This window comes from Perna viridis, chromosome 8 (assembly GCF_037379345.1).
Source record: "Perna viridis isolate PV_CMFRI_1.1 ecotype Kerala chromosome 8, ASM3737934v1, whole genome shotgun sequence".
NCBI classification, from domain to species: domain Eukaryota; kingdom Metazoa; phylum Mollusca; class Bivalvia; order Mytilida; family Mytilidae; genus Perna; species Perna viridis.
Window position 1 is genome coordinate 33,991,402 of NC_142452.1, and position 12,996 is coordinate 34,004,397.

The following is a 12,996-nucleotide window of genomic DNA, read 5'->3' on the forward strand; positions in this document are numbered from 1 at the left end:
AGATTGAAACTGAATTGATATTACTAGAGATGCCCTTAATGGATAAAAATGTAAAGTATTGCGAAGTGCTGTAAAGTTATTGACCATTTTTAGATCGGGGGGAAAGGGGGTTTTGGGTTGGAATTGTTTTTTTTTTTTTTTTTTTTGGGGGGGGGAATGTTCAAGTTATTCATTTATATAAAAAAAACTACCCCATAAAGTTTTTTAAATAGAAATATTGATTTTTCGTACTGCCTAAATATAAATAAAACTATTGCACTTGCGAAGCAAAAATTTTCATCCGGGTTTACCACCCCCTCTTTGTAATGTCCTTTATTTTTTTTACGAGTTTCACACAGACGGTACATATATGGTAAAGCTCACGGTGCTCGCTAATTCAGGCAATGCCTACCCCATATTAAAGTTGTTCAGTAAAATTGTAAGCAATGAGTAATGTACTGGGTACATAAATGAGTTCTTCTACCTTGCATAATTGAGTTTGAGGTTTTTATGCTTAATCTCTAATTTGATTTGACTGCTACACAGTAAAATTGTATAGCTCGATTGGGTTCCCACTAAAGGTTGGTTGATTGAAGTTTAAATTGTCGATTTATTCAGAACTAATATTCTAACCTATCTGCTAGAACACCTCAATTTAAGATTATCAGATTACAATAGCATTAAAACCATAATTTTTTTTTTCAACTCTTTATACTTCTATTCTCCATATTCAGTTAAAATCCCCACTCAAAAATTATGCATTGTTGTTACTCCAAACAGACGATACACCTAGATACAAATTAATAGTTCTTATACTTTGTAAACAAATCATCCGAAGATGTTTCAAAATGCTGGAATGTTTTATCAATAGCATATTTGTTCAGTGTGGTGGATGTGTTTTTCAACAAACGATCAGCATTCCAGTGAGAACAAATTGTGCTTCTCATCATGCTGACTTTTCTTCACTTTTATGGGCTGACTTTATAGCTGATCTGATCCAAAAGAAAGAACATCGTTTAACTAGATCCTTTATTCTCAGTTTCCGCTTTATATAATGACTTATTATTATTAAACAATTCTTGTTTCGGGAATAATATACATCGCATCTACCCCAAAGAACTTGAGAGAAAGGGTGCTATAGACACTGTGAAGTCAGCCTCATATCTTGATCTACAGTTAGAGATCGATGGTAAAGAAAAACTATCGATGACTTTTCTTTCCGTATTGTCACCTTTCCTTTAACCTGTGGCAACATCCTTTCAGCTCTTTGGTAATGAGTTTCCATTACTACACAGTATTTTTGTATCTAGGCGTCTTTTTACAATTAGGCTTCTGGACAGGGCTATGTTGCTATGAAATTGAAATTGTATAATCGCCATCGTGAACTCGTGGTACGGTACGGTATATCCATCTGCGCCATGAAAACTGACTTGTACAACGTGTCTTATTTTTCCTTTCCTCTTATGTCTCCCTTGGACTTGACTTTTTGTAGCATCTAGGCGGGTTTTTCTAAACGAGCAAATGACTTTCACCCTACCAGTGCACCTAGTCAATGCTCCTAGTCCGAATTGCTCATTTACATTTATAACTTTGTATTTATCATTTTTGTTAGTGTGTGTTCTTTGTTGTGTGCGCTAATTATCCAACTATAATTGACAGCCGGAATTTCAACTCAGACTCCTCCAACTGGATCATGCTTATGTGTTAACGGGACCAATGTCATGGTTTACGGTCAAGGTATGAACAAAATAATTCCAAGTATAGCTGGGACCATTATAATGCTGCTAATAAGTATCTGAAAAACGTGCTGTAGTGTTTGAGCTTGATGGCCCTTGAATGTAAACGATTGTTTCGACAAAAGAAAGAATAATTAATGTAGTTTTAGAATATCATAGTTATCAAAGTGGAATACGGTAGAGTATTCTGCTTTATTTTGCATTGATGAAACGAGGGGTCAAATATCAACCAATCACAATACACGTTGAAAGGTAACTTGTGAAATCGTTAATTGCAAGTAGCGGGAAACAGATGACAGAAAAGATCAATGTTGACCTTCTCTTTCCATTTATGTAAGTATGATATTAAAATAACTACATTATTTGATCACTCCATTGATATGTACATGTATAATATAATATAAATGGATACCCTCTAGACCCATTCAAGTTTTGAAAATAAAAATCCTCAGCCGTTTTGCTGTACTTTTAAAGGCAATTTAACTATCACAGTCTATTGTTGAGCCCAAATTTGTAATTAAAATCATTATAAAGTAGTAATTTCATTTTGCTTCCTTCTTATTTTCAGCTCATACTGTTGTCAATGTTGAACACTATTCTAAATAAGACAAACTTCATGACTATTTACTAGCATGCATTAAAGAAACTAACAAGACTAAAGAGACCATGTTAAATTTAATTCATTCAAATTTAAGTACCATTCTGTGTAAGAATCATGTAATGGGTGGCACATCATATTTCTCAATTTGGTCTGTTTTTCCTCAAATACATTCAACACATCTAGAAAACAACTAAACAGCTATTTAAATGTATCCTGAAGCACCGGTGATGTAGATATTTTTTGACTGCTTATATAAGGAAAAAGTTTGGGAAAAATTTCCCGCCATTTTTCCATAGTGCATTTCAACTAAATTTGACCTATCAATATCTTAAAAAGGCAAATTTTTCAAACACTTCGACAGTAATTTCTTGAGGTTATGAGGTATAAATACTTGGATTATAAAATGTCCGTGTATTTTCCTTTCATGTGCCACACCTTATACACATTTTGTCTGATTCTTATACGGAGAAGTACTTAATGAACAAACAGACATTATAGCCTTATAACCCCTACAGTGTTTACCAATGTTTCGTATATTGAAGTACATATCGTTGTATGAAACGGGTAGGAAGTGGAAACTTGATTGATTAATTGTAGTTTTTATTTCGTCCTTTTACAAACAAGCAGGTTTGATTAATTGCACAAACCGTGATTTTTATTGTCCGATACGCCGAGCCTCATTTTCTTTGTAGGACCTCACAGAAATAACTTCCGTTATTCTAAAACCATGCCATTCAGTCTTCATTATATCGTTCCTGTATTGCGTTTGCTTGGCGCAGTAGCACTGATTGCTAATTTTAAAGTTTTCGTTTTCCGAGAACGATTATCGACCCAAAGTTCTCGAGCACGCTATCCCGACACGACCTTGGTGTTGATTGTAATACACTTCAATCCATGTAAAAAATAACTTCACTTCCTGAAAACATATTTATAGTAAAGTCTGTTGAAGGCGTAGAATTTAAACCGATTAAGAAAATTATAATTGTGAGAAATTAAGAATCTAAAAGATTCCCGAAAGTAAGATTTAATCGTTTTTCCGCCGAGAAATATAATGTCTACAAAATGCAACCCAAGGGTGTCCTTGAGAGATGCAGGTGATTTTTGTCACTTCAAGTTGTTTTCTGATTCGATTTTAAAACGAAATGACATACATTTAACAACTGATCAAGACGTATCATTGTGTCCAGTGATGCAACACGAATAGGTAAAAAATATTTATGTGACGTCAGTCACTTGATATAAACAAACTGCAAAAAAATCCATTACCGGTTATTCAAGATAAAAACATTTTTAAAAGAATTCTCAAGTACATATTGGTAAGATATTATTATTCAGGAACTTTTTTTTTATTAAATTGCAAGTGTACTGCCTCAAACCCCTTGGTGAGATAAGATATTCTTGCACAACTATAGAATTCTAATTTTCTTGTCTATTGAGAGGGAAAAGTAATGTCCAATTCACATTGCAAAATCTTAAACGCAGAATGTTATTTATATACATAACTTCTTTCATCACTTTTTTATTCATCAAGATGTGTGAAAATACATTATAATATTATCTTATCAAACAGGTAGTGTATCTTCCAGACGTCTTGGTACTCTATCTAGCCCAAAATGTGTTACATATACCGGTAAGAAGAATGTACCTTGTTTGAAGGATCAGAAATCAGGTGACAAAATAGTGTGGTTTGAGATTTCTTTGAACGGACAGGTAATTTCATGCGAAAAGCTGTATGTAACTATAGTGACAGTGTCTCGGAATTTATATCAGTAGTTATGCTAAATTAATAATTTGAGTTAGCCATAGGTATTTGGGTCTACCATTACACGCGGTTAATAGATAATATGTATTGTTGTATTGTGGCAGTAACCTTCTAGGTAGATGATAATGTTGGATCCTGGTCCATGCTCCCAGTTGTGAATTAAGTCGAAGTTCATTTACTGTTGTTTCTTTGTACGTGTTATTTTGATGATTTCATTTTCTTGGTTTTGTGTGTCTGTTTTCCTTATTTAGTCTTTATCTCTGGATATCATTCTTTTGATTTCCGCTAGAATATTGGTTCTGTTGACTACTATCTCACTCACCTATGAAAATATATTTTACCGTTCAAAACACCTTTCCACACTTTATTTTTCACATGGAATGATCCGACATTTGGACGTATTGAATGCCATAGGAAGAAAACATATTGTGAAGTTTAACTCTGTTGTAAAGCTAAAATATTGAGTAACCTAATAGTAAATGAACATCTGTGGTCATCACAAAGTAAATAGCTGTTCCAGTTTTTAGCAGCATCCGGGTTGCTCATTTACTATTGGTTATTTCATGTTCTTTGATGTATAATTGTATATACTTTCATTGTGTAATCTTTATCCTTGGATTATGTTTTTGATGGCTGTTCGAATCCTAGTTCCATTGATTGCCCTTGTTCAACTTTTGCGTGAATGCTTCAATTTTATATTTTATAATCAAGGTTATGCCCATTACTAAATTTTCCGCAACTGAATAAATGACAGTTCAAAGGCTACTTAACTATGTCTTTGCAGTATTGAAATAAATTAAATTTATAAAACAAGACGACACAGACTTTATGACAATATCCTGTCACCTGCGAATAAAACCTATACCATAAATGGCAATAAAAGACGGACAACTGAAAATCCTTAGACGACAAAATATATATACAACGGAAGTCTCTTAGGGTCTATTTTCTTTTTCAGTTTTTTTTTTAAATACGAAATGAACGCATTTCAAACAGTTTGAAAGTCAATTGGTGCATGTTTTTTTTAAAATTTTGTTATGAAATGAATAAATTGTATTTGAGTAAGTAATAGCTTAAAAAGATATTTTAAAAAAATGTAAATAAGTATATTTAAAAAAAAGATTGTTTACATGATAATTATATTTACCAAAAAAAAATATTATTTATATATTTCATAGTTTGGATGGATCGATGGTGATCATTTGGTTATTTCTGGCCAATCAAAATGTGATGTAAAGTCTGGTGTTAGAACAACAGTATCACCAGGTAATAAAACACGTGGAATAATGCTAAATTTACATAATATGAAATGGTTATGCGATGGTGCATTTGTTGCGTTTGACTATATCTGTTCTTCTTTATATATAACGTTGTTGGTTGGTTACCGCCATATTCAGTAAAAAAATGATTAAATTAATACCTCCAAGAAAAAAGAAAACAAATATAAATTTCAGATTTATTTGGGTTGGTTTTACAAGCACTCGTCACTGTTTTTTTTTCTCAGAAGTTTTTTTTGTTTGTTAAGTGAGTGAATGGTCCGATTTTACACATGGATATATATATATATATTATTTTAAAGATCTTTATAAATATTGGAAGACAATACGAATTTCATTTAGATACCCTTGAAAAGAAAATCAATTCAACAGAACAAGAGATTATGTCATATATTTAAATTATTTTAATTAAAGGAATCACGAAATCTCCAGTCTGTTATTTCAAAGGTAAAGTACTAGTATATTCATTTGATTAAATAAGGATAGATATCATATTTCATTAGATAATCATATATTTTTATACTTGCACAATATATATTGTGTACTCGTCATTTTTATGATATTTTCTACGTTAAGTTCAGTTCCATATTCAAGTTTCAATTTTTCATTAAAACCGAACAAATCAAAGCGACTATGCCAGTTTGGAAAATCCTTAAATACAAAATGTACTTTTAATGTTAATGATGTGAAGTTTATGACTTAAATTATTTTTAAAAAATGATTATCACGTAGTCGAAATTTTTACCTGAATTTACAATTTAGGTGGAGTGTCGACACACATCCCAAGAACTGGAGATTGTCTTTGTGTTAGTGGCATGAATGTAATTGTACATGAAGCAGGTAACAGAAAATCTATACAAGTTTTGTAATCCAGCATATACAATTATAAGTTTTATCATCATTGAAACGTCGGAAAATATCCACTTAAGTTATTCGAAAAATATCCACTTAAGTTATCTAATTTCGACATCACAACAAACCAGCCAAACCTCAAGTTTGTTATGATGGTTAAAATTAAATAAAACTAGTGGATTATTTGCAATTTTTAAACTCTCAAGAGTTATAAAACCTTTTCTTTTATGATCATTAAGCTATTTTGGCCGTATGATATTCGTCTACTGTCATGGTGGGAATTCTGTCTATGACGTCACCTATGGTGTCTGAAAGACAACGTTGGAGAACATTGTTAGAAATATTAAAATGTCGCTTCCAATCAATTAGATTTAAAACAAAAAATATACACCATTTCACAATAACTAATCACAACCGCTAAAGTTTTCTTATCAAGTGTTCCATGGTCTGATATCGTAAATATCTTGCCGTGCAAGAAATAGATAAAACGTCCAAATTATAACGAAAAAGACTTTGCTATAGGCTTCATACGTCAACAAGTCTGTTTGACTGTTTTCCAATTCCTTTTTTTAGCTCACCTGGTCAAAGGCCAGGTGAGCTTTTGTCATCACTTGGCGTCTGTCGTCCTCGATAATAATTTTTCAAAAATATTCTCCTCTGACACTACTTGACCAATTGGAACCAAACTTGGTATGAATGTTTCTAGGGGTATCTTGCATAGAACTGATGTGGGGATTTTTGATTCGTTCAAAAAACATGGTCGCCGTTACAACAAAATAAAACATAGGGGTCGAATAATAGCATTTGGCATATACCTCTAAAACCGTTAGGTTTAGCCCAATTTCTGTAAAAGTGTTCAGCACGATGAGATCTATCTGTGATCTAATATTTGTTTTAATCTGTTTAGCCATGTTTAAATAATTGTCCTTTTTCTATGTTTTTTTGGAGGGAGTTTTGATCTTTGGAAAAACATGGCTGCTGTTTAAAAAAAATGAAAAAAGGGGTCATTCAGAAGGTTTTCTCACATATCTTCCAAAACCGTTAAGTTCAGCCAAAATCTTTCAATTGCTGAATTGATCCTTATTATAAGACCCGCATGTCTCCAAGAGATCAAAGTTTCTGGAGACTTGTGAGAGTTATACCTTTGAAAGGTGAAAAATTCTGGATGTTTTTTAACAGTTTTCAGCTAATATCATGAGAACTATTATAGACAGGATGAAACGTTCAGTTGCTGAAATGATTCTTATGATAAGGCCTACAAAAGTTTGTGGGGATCAAAGTTTTCGGACGACTCCTTTTTAGAGTTATTGCCCTTGAAATGCAAACAAATATCTTTTCGGCAGTTTTCAGCCAATATTTTGAAAACTATAATACAATGATACTTTCAAATGATGAAATGATCCATACGATAAGTCCTACCGAAGTCTTCTTTAAGTCATAATTATCGTACAACTCCATGTTAGAATTATTGCCCTTGAAAGGCAAAATATTAACATGGTAAGCGATTCAGGCTCCTGGGAACCTCTTGTGTTGTTTTTGTTCACAGGTGGAGCGAGTTCTAGAAGTCTGGGTACATTATCTGAGCCACAATGCGTCACGTACGCTGGGTCGAAAAATACACCGTGCAGGCATGATCCCACATCTAATGATAAATTTGTGTGGTTCAAGATATCTCTGAAAGGCAAGGTACGTCTAAGTAAACTTTATATCGAATACTTTGGCATGTTTCATAGACCTGTTTGTATGTTTTTGAATATAATGGATGATCAGTCAAAAAATATTCATATATTTCAAATGATTGATCGATCATTCATACGAATCAGCTTACTTTTTTTAAGTTCAAGACTTTCTAAAAATCAGACAAAATTTGAAAAAAAAATCTTTTACATGAATGTCCGAAATCCACTGATCTGCCAGTATACTGTCATTCTAGTAAGCCATTCGTAATATAAATAACCACATATTGATCTATGCTTCATTGGAATTATTTTTGGAAATACAAGATTATTTAAAAAAAAGAGGTTTTTCACAACTTCAAGAATCCATGGACTTGTGTTCTTTCCTTGATTCACGAAAATTGGTATTCACGAATTGAAGTACTATCATATTAGTGGGTTATTTCATACCATATGACACAAACTGCCTGATTCTTATACAGACTGGTTCTTAAGAATATACTCTTGTAGTAATAAAAAAACACCGTATCATCTTAAGTATTGGGTACGCTAAGGAAATTTCAATACTTATTGTTTTTTTTATCTTTTAAAGTACGGATGGATAAGTGGGTTAAACTTGACCAGATCTGACCAGTTCAAATGTGAAGCAGGGAACTCCAGTTCAGCTGCAGGTAAATTTTCAAATTGTTTCCTGACGTGTTTGATGAATAGTTACAATATCTTCAACAAAACATATACTTGTAAAATCTGCGTTACGTACGTCATTCAGTACTTGGGAAAACAAAAGGAAAATTACATGTAGATTATCAGAGTTGTTGAATGCGTTCTGATGGGCTTCATTGAGCAGCAAACTTGGACATTCGGTAATGAAATTGCATGTCAATGCACTAATACTTGTCGTGAATATCAAATAAAAATAATATTTGTAAAAGAGGGAAAAAATGGTACAAAGCCATTTGATTTTTTTTTCTAAGTAACAATAATTATAATTTAGATGATTAGCAATAATAGTACAAATCTTGTTATGAGTCTCTTACAAAAAAAATGTTTATCATATTATCGTAATTTTAGGCACAAGTCAACCCGCAGTTTGTTACTCAAAAGGTATAGTATAAAACCTATCCAGATGAAATGTGGACATTTAAGTACTTTAATTGATCTGTTGTGTATCATATAACAAATATCAATGTAAACAACCTTCTTTGATAATATAAAAGTATCGACCCGTGCAGGTCCGGTTGTCAAAAGAATAGGCCTGCAGTAACGCTAAGCTTGTCGTAAAAGGCGACTAAATAGTCGGGGGCTAGGGCGCTCTGCCCACAGAGCAACTGGTTTGTGTGCCCCAGGTGGTGGAATGGGATACCCCTGGCGTGTTACATGCTGGGGTTGTCAGGCTATAATACGGAAAACCTGACCGCAAACCATAGTGGTGCACCGTGTTGGGAAAGATGCCACTTTCCTTGCACGTTAAAGAACCGTACTGTGATATTCTTCCGGAGTAGGAACCATAGGGCTCCGCCTCAGGAGGCTAAATTGCCCGACCCTATCCATCTTCTCCCTATTTCCAGTGGCAATCAAAATTTGTCGGCCCAATTGTCCTTGTGTCCCATCCCTTTTTCACTTCATCATCATTCCATGTTCATTTTATCATCAATTTCATGTTCATTGTCTGAATATAGCTGAAATATTGCTGCTCGGATGTTAAACCCCAACAAGCAAACAAACAAACATAAAAGTATCAAACGTTATCAAAAGTATACTTTAAATTTGCACGTGCGGGTCACGTATTGGAAGGAAATAAGTTTTACATAACATATTTTGAACTTTAATGCTGATATTAGTTTTAAACAAATATGTTTTGGGTATAATATAGACTCTAACATATATTTATAGCGGTAATCAAAAAAATGTAATCCAGGGACAAAGACCAGACATGGAAAACATACACAACAAAGAACATAAAGTAACTAAAATCATACATACAAAGTAACAAAAACAAATGAGCAACTCGGACTCCACTGAAAACTGGAGCATGGACCAAGTGCATCGGTAGTGTAAGCTTTCTATGCTTTTCTAGAAACACCCGCCGAGTTGCTCATAAAAAAGGAAAACTATGACACGTTGAACAAATCAATTTTCATGACGCAGATGGATATACCGTAGCGATCCACGAGTTCAAAGGTTCTATCTAAGGTTTCCTTTAAACGGTAAGACAATGTATAGATAAAATGTACTTTAAAGGCATTATTCATTTAGAGCTAAATCATGTTGTACTCACATTTCATGATATTCACTATATTTAATACGCCTTCTACTGGAATTAAAATTTCTTCTTTCAATTAACAGCGGGAATATCAACATTAACAATCCAACGAGGAAGCTGTCTCTGTATTAACGCATCTATCGTGATGGTTCAAGAAGAGAGTAAGTATGACAAACACATTTATTATTCCCTTGGCCTTAGAATACGTTCCTGTTATTGATATTATATTCTGAGGATAATAATAAAAGGTGTCATATTGAAAGTTAATAAAAAATAAAAAAGCAAAGTCTATGTAAAAACTAAAATGTTTACGTCTAATTTACTCGGAATCAGAGTGATGCGTCTTGGTCAGATGACATAACTTCATTGGGTTGATGCTTTTATGAACTTAAACTTTTAAGGAGGTAGACCTAAAGTAAGGGACACAACTCTGACAAATCATTGGAACGTTTGTATTCATCATTTTACAACAATATCATGTAGGCATCAAAGAAACTTAGACTGACTTCATTCTGTTTCAAAGGAAAGCTTGAAAGGCTTTGGCAATATTGAATATAATACAAACATATCACTGATTTCAAGAGTTATATCCCTTAACCAAGGTATGTATGATATGTCCAATAAACTACTTTAATTTACATATGAGACTGAATTTCTTCAGAACCTCGTAAAGATTAAAAAATTAAAAGATACGAAATCCTTTAACTTTACATACAGACATATTTAGGATGTATTGTCCATCAACAACCCCTCTTTTGGAAAACGGTTACCATCAACATATCCACCAGAGCTCGAGATAAAGGGGACTACAGAAACAGTCTGCTCTGCATCTTTGTTGGACCTACATCTCGAATTTGACGGCAGTGGTCATCTAAGCACTAAGATTTATGACAAAAGAGACGACTTCAATTTCAATACGATAAATATTCCTTACCTATGCAGCACTGTTCCTTTATCTCCTGCATATGGTGTTTATATTTCACAATTGATTCTCTACGCTAGAGCAAGTACTAACTGTTCTTTACTCATTCAATGCCAATGATATCTGCATAACAGGCTTCTGACACAGGGGTATGAGGAAATGCATCTTAAAAAGTCTCTTACCAAATTCGTTTTTAGGTAGCAATCCTTGGTTGAAAAATACTTTTAAAAGAACGAGTTATGTTTTTGTTTTGTTTTGTTTTTTTTTTTTTGGTGAATTGTTCGTATATACCGTTCTTATATATCTGATATACCGATTATGACAACAGCATGCAAATACTTTTTAATCACCACTGGTATAGTCACGGCGCAATGGAAGATGGAGGTTTAGCGCGTTGAAAAACCTATATTTTACCCACCATTTTGGTTGAAGTGCCTGTACCAATTGAGAACCATTGCGGTACCAGCTGCTCCGGGTGTAATATCTATTTTGCAAGATTTATTTTGACTTGATTATGATTCGGATTAGTATTCAGTTGTTATGTTGTTACCCTTAATTAGTACATGTATATATTTTAAGGCAAAATAAGCTGTATTTCAAGACACATGTAGAGTACTGATGAACTACAATTTAATTAACAATTTATTTATTATCATCGTATTTATTAATAAGTTTTTATATTGGTATGATCAAACTTTTAGGCAGTTTACATTCCAAACAACTTGGCACGTTATCTAGAGCAAAATGTGTGACATTTGCCAATAAAATCGATGCACCATGCTTAAGAAAAGGCAACTCAGATGATAAATATGTCTGGTTTAAAATAACGCTAAATGGAAAAGTAAGTTAGCCATATCTTAGGTTTGTCTTTAAAATTGGTTAACGTGTTCGACATTACATTTTCGTTCAGGTCGTCATTACCGTATAATGATGAAGACAGTAAAAACGGACCCCCACAAAATGAAAAATAAGCAGATAAGCAATTCTTACGATAATAACATGCTAATATGTTTTAAGGGGATGCTAGGACATTATTTACCTTTTTTTTCAATTTTACACATGAAAATGACAAATTTTCCAATAAAGGGGAGGTTTGGGAACCTCCCGCACCCCTTTGATCTGACAAGGTATTAACATTTTAATGCATTAATTATACGTATCAGCCATTTGCCTGCTGAGACGTATTGTCAATTGTTTATTTGTAAAGTATATCAGTAAGAGAACCAAAGTTACTTTTCATTGTAATCCTTTCGTTTGTCACAAAAACTAACATTTCACACGTATTCCAAACAGAAATTCTGTTTTAACGGTAACGGTTACAATACAATATGTTTGAAAGATAAATTCAACACATCTTAAAAAGGTATAATAATTTACATAGTGTATTATAAATAAGTATATTAGTTGATTACAGGATATTTTTGCTGAAATTTACTTCGTGTAATATTGTGCTTTATTTTGCAGTTTGGTTGGATAGCTGGTGATAATCTTATGTTGTCAGATTCATCAAATTGCAAATCTTAATGTAGAAATCACTCACAGGAAAGACCACCAAGTTATAAAAGAGACTGATGTAGATAAATGTTGTTTGGTTTTAGTTTTTTAGATATCCTTTTTATTATACATATTATCAAGCCTTGCTTAAATACTAATTCAATATTTAATTTAGTTAAAGAGTAATCAAGGGAGCCAAGATTACTTAAACTCGTAAGTTTTTAATTCAAACACTGTCGCCAGAATCTGACATAAATCACTCCTATTTTCTGAGGTTTTCGTCTGAATTACAATGGAATGTCGATAGATTCTACATGAATTGTATTTATAGGTAAAATAAAACAATTTTCATTAATAACCACTAGTAACCTTATGATCCATGCTCCAAGTCAGGGTTGCTCATTTCCTTTGTTTTGTTTGTCCGTGTTAATTGG

The 12,996-nt window shown here is 32.9% G+C and overlaps 1 protein-coding gene across 1 annotated transcript in view; it reads left to right on the forward strand.

Annotated features, from left to right (window-relative positions):
• The window catches only part of LOC148610319 (uncharacterized), a 29,496-nt gene extending 16,831 nt beyond the window's left edge, over nucleotides 1-12,665 (forward strand). Inside the window, exons 26-36 of the mRNA XM_088542749.1 lie at nucleotides 1,639-1,716; nucleotides 3,887-4,026; nucleotides 5,257-5,344; nucleotides 5,770-5,802; nucleotides 6,118-6,195; nucleotides 7,754-7,893; nucleotides 8,476-8,554; nucleotides 8,955-8,987; nucleotides 10,230-10,307; nucleotides 11,770-11,909; nucleotides 12,533-12,665. Coding sequence (XP_088398875.1) covers nucleotides 1,639-1,716; nucleotides 3,887-4,026; nucleotides 5,257-5,344; nucleotides 5,770-5,802; nucleotides 6,118-6,195; nucleotides 7,754-7,893; nucleotides 8,476-8,554; nucleotides 8,955-8,987; nucleotides 10,230-10,307; nucleotides 11,770-11,909; nucleotides 12,533-12,592 — 947 coding nt within the window. The 3' untranslated portion in view covers nucleotides 12,593-12,665. The remainder of the gene's footprint in view (nucleotides 1-1,638; nucleotides 1,717-3,886; nucleotides 4,027-5,256; nucleotides 5,345-5,769; nucleotides 5,803-6,117; nucleotides 6,196-7,753; nucleotides 7,894-8,475; nucleotides 8,555-8,954; nucleotides 8,988-10,229; nucleotides 10,308-11,769; nucleotides 11,910-12,532) is intronic.
• Nucleotides 12,666-12,996: the final 331 nt, after the last annotated feature.